We start from the raw sequence: 24,759 nt of genomic DNA, 5'->3' as shown, positions 1-24,759 counted from the left end.
ACACACACACACACACACACACCCACACATTTGTCATCAGCTTGTATGACGCGAATTAAAGAGATGCCTCCTGTAAATATGTTGACGGGTCAGGCGAGTCAAGCGTGTGTCGCCATTTAGTCCAGGGACTCTCCTGACAGGTCGCTGTTATTGAAACACACGTCGGTAAAACACAATGCGCGACCTTTTCCCTCGGTTGCTTGGACCAAGACAGTCGCCTGGCGCAAGCTCCGGCAGCCCGCAAGCCCCCTTGCAATCCGGCAGGCTGACAGTAACATGCAGTCGGGGATTTTCCTGGATGCCGCCGTCACCTCAATGTCTTTAATGCACATGAAAGTAGGGCCTTGGGAGAGCGGTTGCACTGTGGTGAAAGCCTCAAAGGTGGACGCGAAAGACCCTAGAAAAGAAGTAGAGAACAAATCATTATTTACAAACATAGATATGGTACATACGTATGATAAGTGAGTGTTTTTTGCCGCGCGAGGGGGTCCTACCGCTTTCCGTTAAGTTGCGTCGTTACTGTGTGAGGACGACAGTACGACGTGTTGATCTTGACTGCTGGCCAGCTTCGAGCGCTTCCCTCGTAATACGTCTGTTATCTGGAAAATATTAGCCGTCAGTTAGAAAAGAACAAACAAACAAACAAACATATCTTTGCCGCGAGCCACTACGTTATTACATCGGGGCCATGGCACCACCTGGTTCTGTCCACTAGATGGAAGAATACACACACGCCCACGCAAAATTCTTCCATCACGGTGGCTTCTGTCTATGACCCATAGCAGACACAGGTCAAATACCACTAACACCTTATTCTTTACATTTGTTTCTCCCTGCCTGCATCACAAAGAGAGTGGGTTTTTTTATTGGGGAAACACAATTTGTCCGGGATCTGTGGGCAAAACAAAAACTGTTTGGATTTCCTTCCATCGCCCATGGCCCCTTACAGTTTTCTGCCTACCATCTTGTTCTTGGCCACCATGACAGGGGTGTCGTTGTGGTAGTTCTTGAGGCTGCAGTCGGCCCCGTTTTTCATCAGGAGCCGGACTGTGTCCACTTGTCCCCGGCCACATGCGCTGTGCAGGGCGGTGTTCCCGCTGTACGAGTGAGTGTTGACATCACTGCCACTCTGCCGGGGGAACACCAAGTAGAGATAACATAAGGGAAAAAAAAAAAAGGTGGTGCAGAGGAAACGTGGAGCATGGAAAGGGAAAGAACAAGGGGTTACGCAAGGAAAGAAGTAACATAATTAGATATCAAAGGAGGACAAGAACAATGAAGAGACGTTGACTGCCAACAAATTATATAACTATTATGACTATAATAAGTTGAGCAACATTGTCCATTTCTTTGAAACCACTATCTCTAAGAAAAGGAAAGGGAAACAGTTGGAAGCGGCAGAAGAGAGCTCTGCGTCAGTGCCAAGAACCGGCAAATCGTGTTCAGCAGATGAGCTGAGAAAACCTATCAAACTGAAAGAAAAAAAAGATGACTTACCCGAACCACGAGCACACACGCACACACACACACACACACACACACACACACACACACACACACACACACACACACACACACACACACACACACACACACACACAAATTACCTCAATGAGGAAGTGGACCATGTCAACATTATTGTTCTCCACGGCGTGCATGAGCGGACTTTGGCCACTTTTGATATCCTATTTAGAGCAAAGAACCGTGGGAGAAGTCACAAGTCAGATACAGCAAAAGTGAAACATGTGATGTTCTGCTGTGTTAAAAAAGGCAGGACGGGGCGCACCATGGCGTTGATGTCCGCTCCAGCCTCCAGCAGCATCCTGGCCAAGTCTCTGTGGCCACCCTGCACGGCCACGTGGAGGGGACTCAGACCTGAGGGTGCAGGGGGCGGAAAGCAAAACAACAGCGTCAGAACAAACCAATTCACACATCAGGATGGAGACACCAACACACTCGAACACACAGGGTCAATCACGCAAGACATACAACCAGTGAAACCCAACTGTAAGTGGGAATATCCTGTTACCCAGAGCAGAAAAAAAACAGAGAATACTGCACAGGGATGTCCAATCCCACACCACATCCCAGAGAATACATTCTATAGAATCAGCGATTCGAGATGCTTATTTTCAATGGCAACTTTGGATTGTTGTTTGACTTCTTTTTGCTGATTTTGTACTTGTTTGGGTACCAATTGTCAGGTTGAGTCAGATATTTTCAGATTTTCTCTTGTATATACAGTATATCTGTACATGGGTGTATCTCCTATGGCGCTGTGAATGGGGACAACCACCGATAAATAAGTGTATTAATATAATAGTGTGTAATAATATAATAATATAAATACTAATAATATAAAAGTGTAAAAATAATAAGGAGCGGTTATTGGGATTATTTCCCGAACACACTGATGAACACTTACAAACTAGGCCCCGGACACACATACACGCCATCCAGACAGCAGCTTGTCAGGTTGGGTTTCTGGGGGCTTTCTGCTGCCGAAGCAGAGGGAACAGCGAGCCGTGCCCAGGCTTGTCACACTCACGCACCGAGGTGGGACCCAACGCCGTGGCAGGAAATGCCCAAATAGACCCAAACATGAGTCACAAACAAGTTGATAAGTGAGTGTTATGAGCCAAAATTGGCACTAATAATGTCTTATACTAAAGGTAATTTTTCTTTAGTGAGATCAAAAGCTTTGTAAGGCCATCTAGGTAGGACCATTTAAATGTGCGCGTGATGTGTGTACGACAACTTTTAATTTAGCAGTTTGTTTCAAATTAAAGGAGCACGGTGTAGGCTTTCTAGTGTAGGTAATCAGCTTAAAATAGCAATACATTTCTCAATATACAGATCTTTCCTTGGACTAAGCATTGCAAATGTGCAAGTGTTCCATTTGCGGGGGTAACATATTAACTGGTGAAACAAAATGATTATTCAAATAAATCATGATAAATAAGGCTCAATAAACACCCGGCCTGGATAGTGTTCTATTTTCATCCTCATCTGTCCCTCACTCTACCAAAGTAAATCTAAAGCTACGGCCACATGACGTGATTTTCAGCAGGAATTTCGAAAGACTGAAATCTGTCTCTATACGATCCCAATCGGTGAGTTCATGATTCAATCAAACATTTGCTTGATTTTATGAGGGCTACTCTTTCCAAAATCCTTTTGTGTGTGTGTGTGTGTGTGTGTGTGTGTGTGTGTGTGTGTGTGTGTGTATCAAAGGCTCAAATCGCAACGTCGGTTTTCAAACAGCCAATGAGATTGTGCGCCTGCCTGATGCCGCAGCCAAAGAAGGCAGCAAGTGGGCGAGTGTGGACTTCGGAAATGTAGGAGCGACTTGTGGGTCTCATGAGTGTCTCAAGGGCCGCAATGGTTGTCAAGCGGAGCGCAGCATCGTCTGGCTGCAGGGGGCGGAGCTACGGGCGCCGTCGAGGTGACGGCTTCACGGCGACAAGGAAAGTTGAGCAGAATAAAACTTTATGCAAATGAGCAACGCAGAGCGCCGGAGGGAAAATACGCTCTCAATGGCACCGGTTCTTAGAAAATGGAGGCCTGGACCACTGCGTAATCCTGCATGATCATGCTATTTTTTTGAAAATGAAAAACATCCCTTATACTATCGATGAAATAAGGAACACGTCATTTAATCTTTCTCCAACAAGGACAATTCTTTATTTTATGGGACGGATGGCTAGACTAGTTACAGATTTTTTTCGAGGGGTAATATATTTTGCTCAGCATACGGCTTCACCATCTTTTTTTTAAAGTGCGCATGGTACCATCTATATATATAATGTATATTAAATAAGGAAAGGGAGAGAAGTTTGAAATGTTTGGCGCGCCCACAACAGCCAGTCAATCTCGAGCCGACACGCCCTCAAAAGCCAGGGGCACGGAGACCTGGCAACGACACGAGAGCCACTTGGCTTACCGCTGCTGCCCCGTGGCCGGCAGTGCGACCGCACCTTGGTTAGTGTATTAGTGTATGCACAGAGATTCACATTCTCACGAGTGCTGGAGCTCCACAAAACTCTGCTCGTCTGTTCTCCGTCTTTAGATTTGTGCTCCTCAAAGACGCGTTACGTGTGGGCACCGAAGATACTCAGATCAAAAAATGCTCTACCGGCATAGACCAGTGCCTTGGTGAACATTGTGTAGTCTGTATACACTCTTAGTAAGTTGGAGAAACCATTCACTCCAAATATCACAATGTTGTATCTGTGAAGCAATTGAGTATAAAATACTTATCATGTATAAAATGAAATCACGTGTGCCAACGTGTGTGTTAGAAAGGGATCCCCTTTTTGAGAGCTTTTCAAAGGTTTCTTGCTCCCCCCCCCCCCCCCTTTTGTTTTGATGGATTTATTTTTTAAACAAACCAAAAAAATAACATCTAATAAAATGTACTGTGGACATATGCAATCATTGTGCATTTTAACTGCTTCTTGTGACACGTTCTATAGTATTCAAAGTGACCAACTGAAGGAGCGGAAGAATATCACCCACTGTCTACTGAGTCCCCGCCCCCAAAGCCTCAAAACAGAAAGTGGCGCCGCCAGCGCGGGGCCGTGACAGAGGCGAGCCGGACCGTCCCCACACGCTCGCCACTTTCTGTTCACGCCGAGCAGAAATGTGCTCGCGGAGGAGGGTTTTCCACCCGTGGACACTGTTGTGGTCGTGGGTTTTGAGACTAATTTGACACCATGAATTTAACGCCACAGAAAATCTGCAAAATTTCGGTTGTTCAATGTGCGCTTCTTTTCTTTGTTGGTCACGTGGCTTCAGGGCCTGACACTTACTCTTAGGAGTGGTTGCCAAATTGGAAACCCTGCATCAGCTGATGGTTCCCAAGACTGACAAAATGGTTGCTGAATCTAAATCATTTCATAATTGAGTCATAATGAGCCCATATAATCATAATCCATATTTCAATATCCTCACTTGCTTCACATTGGCATACTACACATTTTTGTTAATACATGTGTAAATTAATTGACAATAGGGCAAAGGGCCAAAGCTGGTTGCCTGGGGCAACTGCTCCCCTCTCTTTCACCAAATACCAAAAAGACAAGATCTTCCTGAGAGGCACCATGACGTACCTTCATAGTTTCTAATCTCCAGGCAGGTGGAGGAATGCAAGAGGAGGATGGAGAGACAGTCTGGGTGGTTGTACTCGCAGCAGAGGTGGAGCGCCGTCTGGCCGTTGCGGTCCAGCGTTGCCGCGTCGGCCCCGGCCCTCAGCAGGGCGTCCACCATGGCCGCATTCTGCATTATCACTGCCAGGTGGAGAGGCGTCTGGGCGAGGGGGAGGAAGGCAGAAAAGGGATTGTTTGCTTGTGGACTGCTATTTACAAACAGAGGAGACGTGTCACCCACACAGTACGCAGATCTGTACTACTGCTATCTCCACATCTACAGATTTCCTGCCATGAGCAACAAGGAAATGTTGCAAATGTTCCTGGTGAAATAGTCTCGTCAACCAAAACCTGTTCTGTAGGTCAAAGGTCGAAGATTTGATTTGATAAGGCAGATGTAAGGAGAAATGTTACGTTAAGCTTTGTTTAACATTAGATGGAAACCGGGCCAATTTATATTGATAGATTTTTATATGGAGATGTACCCCGCCCCACACACACACACACACAGACCCATGCACAAACAGCAAATAACAAAGTCAGGATAAACCTGTCAAACGTATCGTACTCCTTTTCAACAAGTCAATATTTATCCCCAAAACATGTCTTTGAAGGTTTTTTTTTTTGCTGAAAATACATTACATTTACATTTACATTACATTTAGTCATTTAGCAGACGCTTTTATCCAAAGCGACTTACAAGGGAGAATAACATTCAAGCTACATTGCGACAGAGATTAGTGTATCAACAACATTCGTGTAACAATAAATACTGCAAGGTGGTGCTAAGTAAAATACCACTAGTAAAATACCACTCAGATTATGCATTCTAGCCATTCTAACAGGCCTCTAATCACACCCTGTTCCTGACGCTTTTTTTCAGTGTGTGTGTGTGTGTGTGTGTGTGTGTGTGTGTGTGTGTCGCTTGAAATGAAAACGCTGCTGCCCACGCCCACTTCCTGTTCACCCCAGTTCTGTGAGCCTGTTGTATGAAGTACATCAACTTTGAATGATTTCGCCTCATCAGTCCACCAAAAATCTGTTCATGAACAAATTTGGGGCGAGAAATACGGAAGTGTGAAAACGTTTCCCTCATATTAGATGTACAAGCCTGATGCCTAATTTAAAGGTTTCGCCGGCGGCACCGCACGTAGCAACGTACCAGGACAACCCCAGGGGCTCTTTTTGTTTCATTCGGAAAATTTAATAAAAAAAAATAATAAAAAATACATCCACAATAAAAACACACTGACCAGCACATTTTTTAAATTTTCCCTCGTCTGCAGTCTTGTTGCAGACAGTTGGTATTAATTCCTCTTTCTTTTAAAAGATTTGTGCTGGTCTCTGCAGCCAACAGCTCAGTTCCCATGATGGTCTCTTAGCTTCGATGCTAGCGGGCGCTAGCTAGTGGCGCTCCAGCCAATTCTACTGAAGCTCAACTTGATTCAAATCTGAACGGGTTGTTTCACCACATTTTTTTCTGAAACAGGGAACCCCACAAAAAAGGGACTGGGTTGTCTTATTTCACAGTTTGTGTGTTAGTAGACCCACGTGTATGTGCACAAGCACTGAAAAAGTGAGTTTTTTTCATAATAGGTCCCCTTTTAGAGGTTATATTAGATTAGATTAGATTAGGTTAATAGAGATACTGCAAAGCAACACTGGCAGCGAAACATCATAGATTGAGAACAAGCAGTTGATCAATGGCTGGCGGCCTATTGGAATCCTATAAAGGGGGAATGAAACACCTTGAGCAATCAAGGAACTTCCTGTGGCCGAGGTCATAAAATCACTAGGTTATATGCATCAGCTGATGCATGACAAGGTTACTCTGACGCTATGCAGAGTCATTTTAAGGCAGGGTTTATAGTTGGGCATTTTTCAAAGTTGCTCATTTAGAAACACGAGGCGTCTTCTATCCTGAACTTTCTCTTAATTACGGCTTCACAGTGACCTCAGAAATCAGGAACAGATTAAAGAATAATGCCCTAAGTTTCACTTCAGAAGCATTACTTTCAATGACGGTGCACAGTGTGTGTGTGTGTGTGTGTGTGTGTGTGTGTGTGTGTGTGTGTGTGTGTGTGCGCCCGTGTGTGTGTGTGTGTGTGTGTGTGTGTGTGTGTGTGTGTGTGTTTGTGCTAATACGGGTGTTCCAGTAAAGAGCAGAAGAGAGTAACAGTGGGAGAGAACACTGGTGGAATTCCTCCAGTGTGTCAATGCCAGTGGCCCTCCCTGTTTCCCTGAATTCAATGACTCATGTCTAACAAAGACACACACACATGAGTGTGGGCACATACAGGCGTGCGTGTGTACGCACACGCACACACACACACACACACACACACACACACACACACACACACACACACACACACACACACACACACAGACACAATCATATGTCCAGTTGTGATTCATGTACTTTGAACTTCCCATAATAAACATTCGCTGACGTGGAGCTGTGAATAGAAGGCATTCTACTACATATTATGACTGAACTGACGTTGGGGGCAGAAACGAGTGCTTTTGCCAAAATGAGGATTCCTGTTGCACTTCAAAGTTCAAAGAGTTCACAGAGCTCAGCACAGTTATGGTGTACGCTGCCAAAAGTCAAATCTTATATGTTTGGGAGAACGAGGACAGGGGGAGGCTTATAAAGAAGAAAGGGAAGCAGGGGAGGAGAAAAAAAGATGCAGGGGAGGGGGGCGGGAAGGGTTGGGGGGGGTGGGGAGCGAGTGAGGAGGAAGAGACAGCGCTAAAGGGGAGTCCAGGGAAAAGACCGAATGAGGGAGGGAAAATCCCTGTTCTCTCCCCTGCCGGCTGCCCTGCCGCACGACCGCATTCCTGCCAAATGAGAGGATCGGCGATCAGCAGGGGGAGTCTGGAAGGGGAAGGGCAGGAGAGGTGAAGGGGAGACGAGGGGAAGGCAGGCGGGAAGAGGAGGAGAGAAAAGGAGGAGAGGGCGAGAGGGGGGGGGGGGGAGAGCAGGAGAGGAGAGGAGAGGAGGGGGGAAGGAGAGGAGAGGAAAGGGGAGGAGGAGAGGAGAGGAAAGGGGGGAGAGCAGGAGGAAGAAGGAGGCTTCTCGGTATGAGGAATAGCCCCGGGCTGTACGCGGTGCAAAGCGTGTTCATGGGAACATGAATGGTTCCAAAGAAAGATAAAGGAAGTAGAAAAAGGTGTGTACCTGTGTAGTTTTTTTTGTTTGTCTTTATTTTAACAATAACATACTGAGTTCACCTCTGAATTCACTTTTCAGAACAATAATTAATTGCATAGAAAAAAATATGCATTTAATAGCACCAGCAAAACTGTGTGCAGTCCAATTTGCAAATTTTTGCATATTCTATTTAAAAACTGATACCCTCAATTCCATAATCCATCATACAAACTTCAAGGGGACAGAACATTTCTAGGTCACAACCGCGATAATGAAATAAATTCACTACGCTAAACAAGCTTATTTGGTTAGAGAACGGTTATAGAATCAAACTGCTGCACATGTAAATAGACCAAAGACCAGCATTGAAGACGGGGGTTTACTAAAACGGGTGACTTGCAGTGTTCATGTATATTAATTTATGTAATCTACACAAATGTAACCTTATTAAAGTATTGCAATTTATTTTCTGTAAAATAAGAAGCAATACTACAAAAACCTTAACTGATGATGACCAACCAAAGAGAAGAGAAGAGGAAAAGGGCACAAATGCATCAGTTCTTCAAAGACTGATGGATGCTACCTGTTTTAGTTGCACAGTGGGTTTTTTAGACTACTGGTGTTTTGGTAGAGGGATTCTCTTCTGAGGCATGTTTCCAGTGTTTTGGTGGTTTCGGAGCGTTTTTTTGTTTTTTTTTCGTTTGTTTTTTTGAAGTGAAATAATCTGTTGTCTGACAGGTTTGAAAATGTGAAGTTCCAGCTCTAGAGCGGGAAAGCACTTTTCTCAAGCATTCATATCCAGGTCATTTAAAGATGTATATCTTGTTCCTCATTTAACCCTAAATCATGCAAAGTTTTGTTTTTTTTTCAGAGAGAGAGAGAGGGTGCGAGAGAAAAGAGAGAGAGAGAGAGCGAGAGAGAGCGAGAGAGAGAGAGAAGTGCAGCAAGGGAAAGTCCCCATGAACTACCCTCTCAACCTCAGTGCAAGGTAGGTTGAACAACCCAGAGCAAAAAAAGAGGCGTCATGTGACTTCTTGGAACAAAGACACTAAAGTATACACAAACACACATAGCACTACACAAAACCTATCACACCCATACACAAAAAAAACGCCCACACACACACACACACACACACACACACACACACACACACACACACACACACACACACACACACACACACACACACACACACACACACACACACACACACACACACACACACACACAAGCACACATGTATGGCATATGCTAAATATACTGGACTACAGACAAAGTTGCATTGTAAAGCAGCCATACTTACATTAATAAATCTAAGAGAGAGGTTGCAACATCCGTTCTATACAATAAAGTTATTTATCAGCGTTCGCCGAAAAAAGAACAGCCAGCTCAACGAAGCCCCAAAAACGTTCTGCGTTGAAGCGGCAGCGTGACATGTTTCCATGGAGGACCGTCAGCTCCGTTTCTGCCTGCACGAGTATGTGTTTAGTAGTTTTGAAAGCACAAACTGAGTGGGAGCGAGTATTTAACAGCTGTGCGTGTTCTTTTCCAGTACCGATAGTAACACTCTGTCAAACAGTCACCACGTACAACATGGCATTTGTTGTTGCTATTGGGAGACGTCACCCTTCTTCTTTTTTATCTCTCCTCTTGGAAGCGGGCCAGGACCAGGGAGAACACCGCATTCTATTGGACACAATTTATGGAAAGTTAAGCTCCTGAGCCTGATTTTGATACTAGTATATCTAGTATCAGTAGCGGCAAATGTCCAAGGCAGGCCTTCCTTTTGAAATCCCGTGGAATAAGTGGGTATATAAACATATGTGTATGTGTGCTTCTATGTGTGTGTGTGTGCATGTGTTTGCATATAGCGTCCACAGACAGGATATCATGAGACCAACGCAATCGAGCTTCAGAGGCAGGGAAAGCCAGCAGCCTGCTTTGGTACCAGCGTTATTTCTGGTAAATTATGCGTCGTCTGGTGTGGTGTGAAACCCCACCTCTGCTAACCCCACAGCTCAGGTGCCTTCGCTGGTAAAGAAAGAAAAACAAAAAAAAACAAAAAAAAAAAACCCCAAAAAAAAAAACAGAGATAGTCGGGCAGGATAAGAAGTGAGGAGGGGTGAGGCGGGGTGACAGCGACAGGATGCAGAGGGGTGAGGGAGGACGGGCAGCGGCAGACGGGGGAAAAACATTGTGGAAGTGTTGGCTGCGGGCCAGCGGTCAGGAGAGCCCTGGATTAGGAAAGAGCCAAGGATGAATCCCTCTGCACATTCCAGCGAAGAGAAGCGCAGCCCGGCCCCAGGAAGGTGTGATGAAGTGACTCGGTTAGAAACCCCTGAACCCTTGAGACCAGTGGGAGCGTCCCTCAACAACCGTGCGTACTGTCCACGTCTCCCGAACCTGACCTGGAGGACAATTAACTGTCTGCCCAAAATTTTTTATGCTCTAATCTCCAAAGCCAATGAGCGACTCAGCCACAAGACAAATGTAATTGTAAAATGTCATGATCGTGGCAGCCTTGTTTTCCGAACAAGAACAATTCAGACAAAACGCTTCAGATATAATCATGAATTCATCCCAATAGATTAAAAAAAAAAAAAACTTTTGAATCCGAACAATGTGTTGAGAGAAGCCTCCGTTTGAAGTCGCGCCGTGCCACGCTCCGTCATCCATTTGTATGTCCCGTGATAAGTCAAGTCTCCCATCACACGTTGTTATTTCTTGCGACCGCATAATGCAAAAATCGAAAAAACAGTTCATGACAAAGCACTGTGCTGAAAATCCCGGCGTGGTGTAATCGGGTGACAAAATGTTTAACCGAAAAGGACGTGACAGCGAAAGAGAATACAGAGAACTACGGGCGATCTTTCCAAGCGACTGCGAGGCTTGGCTTATGGCAAACACAACAAACAACTGTACCGACCGGAAAGGGGGATTTTGTTTCACATTAACCACCAGCCGCAACAGATGTAACAGACTGATCCTCAGCATGGTGAGGCAAGGAGGAAACCAAGGGCTTCGTTCCTTTACCTGTGACTGTAATTCAATAGGCCGTGGCTCTACGACAGGGAAATGTACATCACGCACTGTGCTGCTTTGCTATTGTCACTGCAGAGTCCCACTGGGCGCTTTTATTCTCCACTCTCCACTGTTTTTTACCCTGTCGGCTTCACACCCTTCTTTACGAAGCATGCGGTCAAAAAGAAGAATGGGGTATGAGGTACGAGGGGGTCTGACCCTTTTGTGGCCCCTGCTCAAGGTTTCTTCCTTTTCTTCCCCCCCCCAAGGCGTTTCTGGGGGTTTTTCCCCTGTCCGGCCGGGTTTAAGACTAGGGGATGCTGCTGATTTCTATGTGAAATAATGGGTTTGTGACTGTACTGTAATTAAGGGCTGTATAAATAAAATTGACTTTACTCTCTTTTGTGATGCTGAACAGGCGGGTAATAGTACAACTATAGTGCCTTGATTAGAAAGGCTGAAAGGGACGGAAGCCTTGGTCAAACAGGACACGCACCAAAGCAATAACCACAGCCACCTCATCAAAACAAAGCTTAAAGCTGAACTGTGTGTCATTTGGGTCTCTTACATCATAGAGATCAAATGCATACAGTATATTATATTATATAAGAATATATCACTCAATACATACCAATACATCAATATATTAGTCTTAGAAAATGTCAATTTCTCAAAAATTGTCCGTTGCATATGAATAATCACGTCCGTATGTTTTTATGGGAGTCAGTGTTTCACCTGTCTGAGGTTGTTGTAGATGTTCAGGTCCCTGCACGCCAACACGAGGATGTAGATCAGCATGTGGACTAGATCCTCCTTCCCCTGAACCACAGCGATATGGAGGGGCCTGTAATGCACACACGCACACGCACACACACACACACACACACACACACACACACACACACACACACACACACACACACACACACACACACACACACACACACACACACAGACACAGACACACACACACACACACACACACACACACACACACACACAAACACAAACACACATAAATATCAAATTTGGCACATGGCTCTTTTACACCTTAATTCTAAATAAACACACTCACACATAGTCATAGTCAATGACTATCATTGACTATGACTGACCACGATGGTAAATAATTTGATCTTCATAAGAAGACTGCATCTCTTCAAGTTCTTTCTTTATCAATATTCTGGATATCAAGGACACCATTCAGGATGGGTAGTGAGTGACGTTCCCTGTTTTTATTATCGGGAACCTATACAGTACATTCTGCCATAAGACTAATGACACAGAGGTTATACCAAATAGGGAGTATTTTGGTTTATTTACTCCTTATTGGATCTCTCAGCCACAACAACTTCTGATAGTGCACCTGATTTTTTTCGTCACCTACTGTAGTCCTGGTGACAATATAGTCATCGTGTCCTTTTTGGAGCATTCATCAACCTCTTTTTGACTTATTTTTGCTTCATCATCTTCTGTGCCTATAAACGAGTTTGGTTGAGGTTTCTCAAGGGCTAGCCCGCAAACATGACAGTCAATGACCGTATTTATGTAGTCTGATCATTAGTGGCTCGCTCAACTTGAACACTGATAATTCCATTGACAGTTAGGCTGAAGGTAGACACACATGACTGACTGCTCCTGTTGCACCCTTATCAGGGCTAAAGGGGAAATACACTACATGAGGTACTATCCAACATGTAATGTAAACAAATCTAAATGTCCACATACTTAATTGATATATGCATATATGTGTGTGAGTGTTTATTTTTTGGGGTTGGGTGGGGGGTGGGGAGGCAGCTATTTGGTTGTTTGTCAAATGCAGTAGCTTCCAGTAAGAGTGAGCCTGGTTACGAGGTTACTTCCTGTTGGCAATGACAATGGTTGAGATTCTCTTTCATTCTTTATTTCACTGAAAATCAGCACGATCCACGATCCGTGAAGCGCTACGGTTTGGGTGATTTTGGGGGGGGGGGGGGGTCTTTCAAGTCAGGCCCAGTGGATAAGTCACACACAGATAGATAGAAAAAAAAACGGGGGAACAGGAAACAGCTCAGCTTCTACAGAATAAATTCAAATTACCCTTGCAAAAATGTACTAACTGTCACTTGAAAATTCTTTGAAGCGACAGTTAGAGATGGCTGTGTGTTACATCCCATCGATGACGTGTCCCACTGCACAGAATAATGAACAGTCTCAAAGAATAGAATATAGAATTTTAGGTATTTGCATATTGCCAAGACCGCCTGGAGGGAGCCAGTCGGGCATGATGACAAGTAAAGACAGAGCCCTGTCTTAGTGAACAGAAGAAACCGCCTGACGCTGTGCCATGCAGCGTCCGTGAAGAGGATTCTGGAAATAAATATGACTTCACTTCTCCACAACTCATCACAGCAGGTGTTCCCTGTGGGAGCCATGAAAACGACGGCTCCGACAACCTCTGCGGCGATCATTCACCGGAAAACAGTGTAAATTCTGTACTCTACCGCTAAAAACAACGTTGACGCTCCCGATTCCTCCCTTTATGAGCCGAGGACATCTTGGCACAACATCCAAACAAATGTCATGAATTGAACTGTGTCTCGCTCAGGCGCCTGAGGCAATGGAGTTAAAACAATCCTGTGGTGAATTTTTTTTTTCATGCTGGTATGTCCTTGATGTCTTCATTTACCCACCCAGCTACCTACCTACGTACCCTTCCTACCTACCTATCTATCTATCTGTTCTGCTCTGTGTCTTTCTCATTTTGTTCTGTAGCTTGACTGGACATCTTATAAGAAAACAAGCAGTGTGTTTTCTGCCTTTGCTTGTGTCCCAAATAGCATTAAACAACAACTATATACAGTATGCACATTTTTAAAGTGGCATTGATATCGTAGTAATGCAAATCTTTTGAATGTGAAAGAGAGAGAGGTGTGCACCAACTATCAGTACTCTGAGTGTGTGTGTGTGTGTGTGTGTGTGTGTGTGTGTGTGTGTGTGTGTGTGTGTGTGTGTGTGTGTGTGTGTAGGTGCCCGCGTATTTCCACATGCGGTCTGCTTCAAAGCAACTTGGAGCCGTACGATCAGATGATCTGCTCCTGACGCCATTGTGAAAAGCAGAACTTGTGCTTGAGCGGCTGTTCCCGTCAGCGCTTGCACTCTAACCACGGAAAACAAATGCTCTTCTGCATGTGTGCATATGTAATGTGCCCCCATTTGCCTAACTGCATTCGACCGCCTTAACAATGAGGCCATCCTGATCGGAGCTCATATGTGGGTAAAGCGTTTTATTTGGAGAGCCCAGCGTAGAAAAACTTCCCAGAGGGACGCGACCTGGGTTGAGTCGCATCATCCGATGCTCAACCGTGGTGTCAACAGTCAATCGGTGCCAATCGTTGCGATTCCACCTCATTTTCTATTTTCCCAGATGTCGCTTTTTTTTACTCTCTCTCTCTCTCTCTCTCTCTCTCTCTCTCTCTCTCGCTCTCTCTCCTCTCTCCTCTCTCTCTCTCCCTCTCGCTCTCTCTCCCTCTCTCTCTCTCTCTCTCGCTCTCTTTCTCTCAAGACGAAACTGTTGTGTCTCTAGTTCCTGGAAGTACGGCAGACCACAGTGGCAGATAACCACAGGCATAGCAAACACTCTGATGCACCCATTGGGAGAGAAAGAAAGAAAGAAAGAAGGAAAGAAAAAAAGAAAGGGTGTGAGACGGTGAGGCACCTTGTGTTTGCAATGAAATTTGGGCTGAAGGTGGGGGTTTAATTAGGTTGAAATGATCTCCGAATGGCATTCCGCGACCTTCCAGAAGTTGATGAATGCAGTGGCTCAGCAATTAAAAATAATAACAATTTCATTAAAAGTTAAAAAATAAAACATAAGGCCCGTGATCACGCTTGCAATAAATAGCGACAGCGGCCATGGACATACCTGCCACACCACCCGTCAGGACGTACATGGGGGCGGGTCGGGGAGGACATCTAGCGATCTTGCATGAACAATCTTGGTTTATTTTGATGGTACTGAATTTGATTAATAAGCTTCACTAAAAATTCCCTGCCTATTACATTGAACACTGATGAATATTATTTCAGGAAGGATCTGTTGGTTTTCAACTTCCTTCTCCGCCAGTGCACCCAAGTTAAATATGAAGCTGGTTCAGTAAATATAAACGTCAGAACAAAGTTCAAAAAGTGTCCAGCTGACACTGTGTCTGGATAAAGAAGCATCACATGCCAAAATACCAAGCTGTGTAAAGAGCGTTGAGAGTTCCGAAAACAGCCATATGGCATGATATAATATCATTTAAAATACAAACTGGTAATCCGTAAGATTATTGTGCTTAAAAAATATCAGGTGATGCTTTTGCGCTTGCACTGCATGAGAACCAGCAATTCAATGAATTTTAGTTGTGCATGTGTCGCTCTATATGATGTTTCTGGTGGCGGAGTCCACCTTTCCCGGCAAAAATACGCGGCTGCGGTGAATTTGATAAACCAGCATAGTGAGTTGTGGTCAGTAAACTGTCAATAGAGCAAATATGTACATCTTGTAAAAGCCTGCATGGCTGCAAGCCTGGGCTGCACATGACATTTTAGGATTTCCCCACTTCCCAAATCCCCAATCAACCCTTTCGAAGCCTCCTCTGAGGCTGTTTTACGGTATTCTGTTACGTGTCGCCTTTTCTCTTTCATTTTGATGGTTTGAAAACAGTTTTGGTGCCGGTACGAGCCCTGAAAAAAAAAAATGTATTTGACTGATTACACGTACGGTGTCGGTGTTGATGAGCGAGTGAGAAAGAGGAACCTAGGTGAGGGAGAGAAAGCGGTAAACGAGGAAGTGAGGAACGGATGTTTGGGTTTTTCAGCCCATTCATTTAAAACAGTGAGAAATAAAAACCACGAAAAAAAAAAACAGAGAGAGAGAGAGAGAGAAACACCTGAGAAAACCACAGTCATATTTAAAAGCTGAGCGCCCGAGCTTCCCGACACTGAAGTCAGAAGCGCTGAGAACGGGGGGATGAACACCCCATTGACGTAAGAGCAGACACGCACGCATGCACGCACGCAAACACACACACACACACACACACACACACACACACACACACACACACAGACACACACACACACACACACACACACACACACACACACACACACACAGACACACACGCGAGGAGAGGGGGGCTGAGAACGTCTTTTTCTTCCTAATTCACACAACATTTAAGACAACCACAATGCACCAAGCATGTAAGCCACATGCACGGCCACATCATTATTATGGCACTGCTGTCGCACTTCTATGGGTCTTGAGGGAGGGAAGTGAAGTCAAGCTTCCTTTGATTATCATGTTGTTGAGTTGGCATCTTTTGTGCCAACTTTACAATTAAAACGATCAAATTTGGACACATTGATGTCAGTTTCTGGCTTTGGACATCGCTGAGATGTGAATACTATGATGAAATAGTAGTACTACTATTTTTATGGACTACATGTACTATTTCACGTTCATGAATCCAACACTGGTCTTTTAGGATTTCATGCATTTATAAGGTACAAAATAAGTCTTTCCCCGAAGAAATATAAAAGATACATACGTACACACATGCATCGTCGGAGTATATTGCCAAGCATCTTCACATCGACATAAGAGTGGTGATAAAAAAAAAAAAGAGAAAAGAAAACAAAAAGTACGTCAGTCACTAGGGTATTAAGGAGAGTAAGAGCAGGTTTTAGGAGGCGTTTTAAAAGCTTGAGCAGATCTGATGCTTTCAGGCCGTTTCCACGTTTCGGTGGACGTCCAGCTCTGAGGGATGGCGCACCAGGGACTGATCACGCGACTGAGGGAGTCCTGTCATCGTGTCACAGGGTCGTTTTGAATGGATGCAAATGACAGATATTTCAAGACGACCACAGTAACATGACGATGACAGTAACAGTGAATACATTCTTGGACATGGTTTCAGTCACATGACGTGTGTGTGTGTGTGTGTGTGTGTGTGTGTGTGTGTGTGTGTGTGTGTGTGTGTGTGTGTGTGTGTGTGTGTGTGTGCCAGTACCAGCGCAATCATTTAAGTTGGTATGTGTAGGTGGGTCGTCGGGTGTGTAAAGATGGTGAAATGCCCAGGCATGAAGATCAATATTCATGTGGTTTTGAGAAATGCTAAACAGCTGGTTCTTGTTCCCAACACACCCCAACCTGCAATTCCTCCACCCCCGCCACTCAGCTAGTGACTAATTCACACTATCCCTCTTTTTCTCCCATCCACACAAATATAAACCAAAACGCATTACACAACCTGTGTGCCAATACACAAGAAAAGTCCGGGGCTCCTATAGATGAGGCTGGGATGTATGAAAATCTCTCTTACCACAATAATCAGGCAATTTTAAAGGATATGTTTAACATCACCACATCTGCTCATATATTCAAGATGTTGTGTTAATTCACGTTCATCATGTTGACCTATTTGATAATCGCAAAGTATATCGGACCAGAACGCTACGTTTCACATTACACTCCCTCACATATTAAAATATCGTTATTTTTTATTTATTATCTTCACTCGTATAATCGTTCCAATAATTTCCACGGTTTCTCGGCAAGGCAATAACCTGCAGATTCCTGATAACAGCTCCATGAATCATGGCTGTCCCACACCACCATGCTTAAAAACACAGGAAGTGAAACAACAGTAAAGAATCCAGCTCGGTAAGAATTGATGCAAATGTGTACAAGCTCATACACACACACACACACACACACACACACACACACACACACACGCGCGCGCGCGCACGTGCACACGCACACGCACACACACACACACACACACATCCACACACATCCACACACAGCCAGGAGTTGAGTTTAGATAAGGCTAATTCCAGAAAAAAATAAAATAAAATTTAGAAAAGATCAGTATAGCATGTAGATTTAGACGTATTGATTCCTGGGAGTTACCAACATAATTAAACTGCCCCTAAAACATCTATTTATTATTAAGTTAAATGATCATCACAATGTGCCGTGATCCTTATTCATTCCCTCATGGATCTGGACATGTGGAGATTAAAAAAAAAAGAATCATCCTTAAATAAACATTTTATAGGGCGTCCAACGTACGTGTCCCCATCCTCGTCTTGGTGCGTCGCCATGGCAACGTCAGCGTTAGCCATTTGAGGCTCAGTTTGGAAGGTCAGAGGTGCTGGAAGTGGACGCTTGGTGATGGGGGCCAGGGATATACAGTAGAAAGGATACACCGGGTGGTGGTGGTGGTGACCTGATGGAGAAGTGGCTAAAGAGACGGAGGAAGAGAGAGAGGGGTGAGGACAAAGGGTGACATACAGTAGAAGGAAAGAAAAGGAAAGAGAAAAGAGAGGGAATAAATGAGGGAAATAAGCGTATTTAAGTAAATTCCCCCTGGGATTCTCAAAGTATTTCTGATTCTGATTCTGATTCTGATGTGCGTGTGTGTGCGCGTGTGTGTGTGTGTGCGTGTGCGTGTGCGTGTGCGTGTGTGTGTGTGTGTGTGTGTGTGTGTGGGTGAGGGGGAAGAGGGGTTAACAGTTGAGTTTTTTGATTGACACAGCTACATGTCAGTGCAGATGACTGAACAAACGGTTGACTGGACAGTTTCTAAGCACAGCTAATGACCTCCAAAACCTCCAAATAGCATTTACCCCCTTTCGCATTGAAGAGTCCTCCTCAACTGCAAGCCATGCGTTTGATAATTATTATTATTATTATTATTATTATTATTATTATTATTATTATTATAAATCACAATTTAAATTATGAAAATCACAATTTAAATTATGGAAAATTATAAATGCTGAAATTAAATTATGACTTACTGTATATAATTTTGAAATAATGACAATTTTAAAATTATATTTTTCAAAAATTCAATGAATCTATGTCCAATCCAAACATGAAATAATCTCATGTATCATATAACATAATGAGGATAAAGCCACTCACGGTAAGGGTTGAAGTGGTGCACCGGACCCACGGAGTACACGTCCCCTGACTCCTCTAAAGCTCCGATACACCTGCTGGGAGCCTCGCAGAGTCTATCCCCTGCGTCTGCTTCTTCTTTTAAGCGCTTCGGCGGACTCTGTCTGTGCGCTAAACTCGCACTTTCTGCGGCGACGTGCGTGTCTCTGTGCGACGTCTCCGCTCCAGAGGGAAAAGGACGCTTCCTGAACGGCAGCCTGGACGGGCACGACCCGCCCGGCGCCGGGGCGACCCTGCGGCTTTTATCCGGCGTTGGAGGGTGCGAGGACGTCGGTGCGGGAGGGGGAACCGGCGGGCGCCTGCCGCGCTGCTCTGCGGGACTCGTCGCCCCGTTGCCCGGCTCCCCCTCGCCTGTGCGCCGCGGGGTGTCGGGTCCCGCCAGGCTGCGGCTCCCTGCGCGCTCCCTGGTGCGCAGGTCCAGCGGCGCGGAGGCGGCGGCCGAGCGGTGGATTCCGTTCATGGTCGCGATCGTCGGCATGAAGCGCAGCGGCGACCACAGGTGAGACGGTTCCCGGCGATTCAGCGGGGACAATCCTCGCCGGACCCCGTGCGACCGGGGTGCGCCACTTCCATCGAACCAGATGAGTTCCACCAACACCCCCCCTCTCTCTCTCTCTCTCTCTCTCTCTCTCTCTCTCTCTCTCTCTCTCTCTCTCTCTCTCTCTCTCTCTGCAGCCTGTTGTGTTTATCTGTCCGCGTCCATTGGTATTAGAACAAGCCCTATAATGTATATAACACCGCACAGTGACTCATTTCCAAAACGAGGCCATCGAAAACGACCCCTTGCACCACACCGGGAAAGCACGGAATCCCGAGCGCACCTCCGGAGCTGCAGGTAAAGTGCGCGCCGCCCCGTGCCAGTGCGCATCTCTTTTATTCGAGCCATTCAAACGCTGACGCGGTTGTGCAATCGGTCCCGGTCGATCGCTTCGCCGGGGCTTCCCCGTGTGCTTGGCGATTCGGTTGCATAATTAAAGTGGTAAAATCCGTTCATGTCTTTTGTAAAAAAAAAAAAAAAAGAAAAAAGAAAAAAGAAAAGAATGGATGCTACTTTTTTTTTCTTCTTTTTTTTTGTTGAGCTGGCACTTTTCAAGCACCACCTATTCGACCTGTCGTGCATGTGCTCCTTCTCCACGATGTTTCCAGATTCGCCACCAAATCCCGGCTAAACGCACCGAACCAGCGGCAGCTACGCCGGCGTCAGCGAACCGCGGATGTGGATTGAGCCGTCACGAAAACGAACAGAACCCCCCCCCCCCCCCCCCCCCCCCCCGGATGAAAAATACATCCCCGCCGCGAAGTGACCTGCAGGAGGGGGAAAAAACAAACTTTTGAGAAAAGAGTGAAGGCTTTAGAGCGAAGACGACTGTAAACCCTGAAACTAAAGCGTTTCAGCTCCTAATGGAATACGGGGATTTGCAGTGCAATCCACCCAACGGACGCCTGGGTGGATGACCACCTTGAAGAAAGCGCTTGTTGATGTTTTGAGGACAATTACTGGAAATGATATAATAAAACATCCTCGTCATTTGGGTTCAGCTCATACCAATTCTGGCAAATTATACTTTATATGAGGAGACTGGTCAAAGTATCCCTCCACTCCCAAAGTTCTTCATGTCTTCCGCGTGTGCAGGGTCTGGATTAAAAGACCACGCCAACACTTTATTGTGAAATGAATGGATAAAACCGAACATTAAATGCTTGAAGTTGAGAGAGCAGATTTCCGACCTCCCCCCTTCCAAACAGCTCTTTACCCACTGCCGGTTAGCTTTGGGGATCCCCCCAAAACTTCCATGATGAAAAAATATATATATACACTGTACTCTCGGTCTCTATATATATATATGAATTTTTTTGTAATTTTATGGGCATGACAATACTTGATATGAACGTCCCTCCGGTGGCTTAGTGGTCCAACCATCATTCTTCATAAACAAATCCACTTACACTCATACACATGCACGGGTTCACACACACACACACACACACACACACACACACACACACACACACACACACACACACACACACACACACACACACACACACACACACACACACACACACACACACACACATTCACATTCACACACACACACACACACTGCTTTCTCTTATCTCTTATTCTATGTCCCTGCATGTCTCTCTCACTTGCCCAACTCCTCCTTCAGACCAGGTTTTAGTTTCTTGGGTCAGTTTGGTACTTTCCTACTCTCCTCCATCGGTCAAAGTGTAGCACATTGAAAGGGAACATCAAGCTTCTCGTCTAAAGTCCCTAAAAAACCCAAATGCTGACATTATCATCTACCATGGCCTACTTTATACTGTGCACACAGATTTACAGACTTCGGATATGTTAATTTAGGCCTTATATTTACATAAGACTGAACAGGTACAGTTTGCACACACATCAGAAACTACCAGGCTTCCCATTTGAAATGCCTCCTTGGGTTTAAATGGGACAGAGTGGTCTTTAATAAGACCTGCCCAAATGAAAGTAGATTCAGTACGTCACACAGGACGCCCCCTTGTGTCAGTGAAGAAAAGCTGCAGCAGGAATTCAATACGCAAGCGAAGAACACCTCTTATGCTGTATATTATAGTATAAATAAAAGTTAGATATAATTATATTTATACTATATGTAGATATACTTATAATATATAAAATAATAAGTTTTATATATAATAATAAGAAGAATTTTATAAAATATATGAAATTATAAGTATTTGACGGGATGGAACAGGAGTGGATGGATTTATCATCTCAAGGGGCATTTGCTGTAGGATGTAGTATATGTAGTATATGTAGTATATTACTAGGCTTTATCAAAATAGGCGTATGTTAAGCATCGATTTCATATCACTTTTGTACGCTGAGGTGTGTGTGTAATTCTTTAAAAAAACTGTGATCCATTTTTCCTCCGTTGCTCCTCTTTCAAATTACTTTTCTGTCTATAATTCATAATACTCAATTCATAATACTATTCATTAAAGTGTCGGCACTCTGTTCACATGAACATTTTTCTGTTAACATTTTAATGAGTCAGTTTGTATAAATAACACATTTTTTTTTTAAATCAAAACAGTGGACTTTTTTTTATCTTGCATCCAATATCTATGCTTTGCCCAGTGAAACCATATTTGGTTAATATTTTCTATTTTGTAATGTGTTTTACATTTGTCAGTCTCACTGTCAGTCAATTAGTAACTAACTGTATAGTATTTAGCAGTATTTCTTGAACTATTTTTCCTTTTTTTTTCACTATTAGGTGGGCCTGATCAACGACGACGATGAGAAGGTGCCAGGACAACAGCCTCCTACTGAACGTCAGCAAAACTAAGGAGCTGATTGTGGACTTTAGGAGGAGTTTATAAACGAGGACGCACGCGCTGCTGGGGATTAATGGGGCTTCTGTCGACAGGGTGAGCAGCTTCAAGTACCCTGGAGTCCACATCACTTAACATGGACTACACACACAGACACTCTGGTGAGAAAGGCAACGCAGCGTCTTTACCACCTCAGGCAGCTCAAGAAATTCCGGGTCTCGGTGAGGATCCTCAAGTCCTTCTACTCTGGAGCGGTGGAGAGCATCCTGACGGGCACCATCACTGCTTGGTTTGGGAACTGTACTGCTCAGGACAGGCGGGCCCTGCAGAGGGTGGTGCGTTCAGCCCCACGTACCACTGGAACTACCCTCCCCTCCCTGCAGGACTTATACACCAGGAGGTGTAGTAGCAGAGCCCGCAGGATCATGAAGGATCCTCACGACCCCACAAAGGACTGTTCCAGCTGCTGCGGTCGGGCAAGCGCCTCTGGAGCCACACGGCGAGGACAGAGAGACTGAGACGGAGTTTCTTACCGCAAGCCATAAGGACTGTCAATGCTGATATCACCAGGGGTCCTCACTGAGCCACACACAGGCTCCACTACCTTCGGTACTGTATGTAGCATACTGTACTGCATACTGTGTCACTGTTTTGGGTTACTGCAAACTGCGCTCTATTGCTGTTATCTTTGGTGTTACTATACTGTAAATATTTTTACTGCACATAACTGTATATACAAATAGCCTATCCCATATACATAACTCTATTCCCTTCTATTTTGTACCCCCTCTTGTCTGTACTTGTCTGTACTTGTGTTCTTGTCTATACTTGTGTTCTTGTCTGTACTTGCCTGTACTTGTGTTCTTGTCTGTACTTGTGTTCTTGTCTGTACTTGTGTTCTTGTCTGTTTTTGTGTACTTGTCTGTTCTTGTGTACTTGTCTGTACTTGTCTGTACTTGTGTACTTGTGTTCTTGTCTGTACTTGTGTTCTTGTATGTACCTGTGTTCTTGTCTGTACTTGTGTTCTTGCGTTCTTGTCTGTACTTGCGTTCTTGTCTGTACTCTTGTTCTTGTCTGTACTCGTGTTCTTGTCTGTACTCGTGGTCTTGTCTGTACTCGTGTTCTTGTCTGTACTCGTGGTCTTGTCTGTACTCGTGTTCTTGTCTGTACTCGTGTACTTGTCTGTACTTGCGTTCTTGTCTGTACTCGTGTTCTTGTCTGTACTTGTGTTCTTGTCTGTACTCGTGTTCTTGTCTGTACTCGTGGTCTTGTCTGTACTCGTGTTCTTGTCTGTACTCGTGTACTTGTCTGTACTTGCGTTCTTGTCTGTACTCATGTTCTTGTCTGTACTCGTGGCCTTGTCTGTACTCGTGTTCTTGTCTGTACTCGTGTTCTTGTCTGTACTTGTGTTCTTGTTTGTACTTGCGTTTCACTGCAGCATCACTGATTTCTCCGCTACGAGTAAACACAGACTGCTGTTTCTTGAGAACCGCCAATAATTCATTCACCTTCTCTCTTCTCTGTTGTCCTTGAAAGTTGTTGTATTTGTCGGCATGAAGAGTCTCATAGTGGCGATGAAGGTTATATTCTTTCAGCGCTGAAACATGCTGTAAACACACACAAACACACAGCTTTCCCATTCACTTCCGTGAATATATAGGAGGATGACCATTTTTCTTGGAAAAACTCTGCACTCTGCGTCCACTTTTCTCTTTTTTGACAGAGACATTTTGGGGCAATGAGGGTGCCAAAGCACGTAATGCTCAAATTGGTCAGGCAGAATGACAAGCTAGCTCTGCACTGGCTGTAGCCTACTTCAGACAACTAATCCTATTATATAATTATAGAACCCAGAGTCGCGATTGTGGCGCCGCCCCTTGCGGCCGCCTGCGCGAGCACCGCGTGTCGATTACGCACATTTGAGTATTTTTCGAGCTTATAGAGCTTGTGCGTAATCACCGAGTCCCATGACATTTCACTGCATACATGTACGGGCCCTATGTGTATGTATGTGACAAATAATCTCTTGAACTCTAACTCGAACTTGAACTTTGTATTATCCTTTTGAGTCTTGTTTTATTTTTATTTAATTTTATTTATATTATTCT

General features: G+C 44.7%; 1 protein-coding gene across 1 annotated transcript; it reads right to left on the bottom strand.

Annotated features, from left to right (window-relative positions):
* Positions 1 to 116: 116 nt before the first annotated feature.
* Positions 117 to 19,802, bottom strand: bcl3 (BCL3 transcription coactivator; the record flags this gene model as incomplete). Its single annotated transcript, XM_080004787.1, has 10 exons — positions 117 to 144; positions 271 to 397; positions 521 to 599; positions 962 to 1,129; positions 1,608 to 1,685; positions 1,787 to 1,875; positions 5,112 to 5,307; positions 12,064 to 12,172; positions 18,431 to 18,602; positions 19,289 to 19,802. 10 exons carry the CDS (start codon positions 19,800 to 19,802, stop codon positions 117 to 119), a joined length of 1,560 nt encoding a protein of 519 aa, XP_079860913.1.
* Between the last annotated feature and the right edge of the window lie 4,957 nt (positions 19,803 to 24,759).

This window comes from Zeus faber, assembly GCF_960531495.2.
Source record: "Zeus faber genome assembly, chromosome: 8".
Taxonomy (NCBI): Eukaryota; Metazoa; Chordata; class Actinopteri; order Zeiformes; family Zeidae; genus Zeus; species Zeus faber.
Note: the sequence above shows the minus strand (reverse complement) of the source record. Positions and strands in the feature narration are given on the sequence as shown.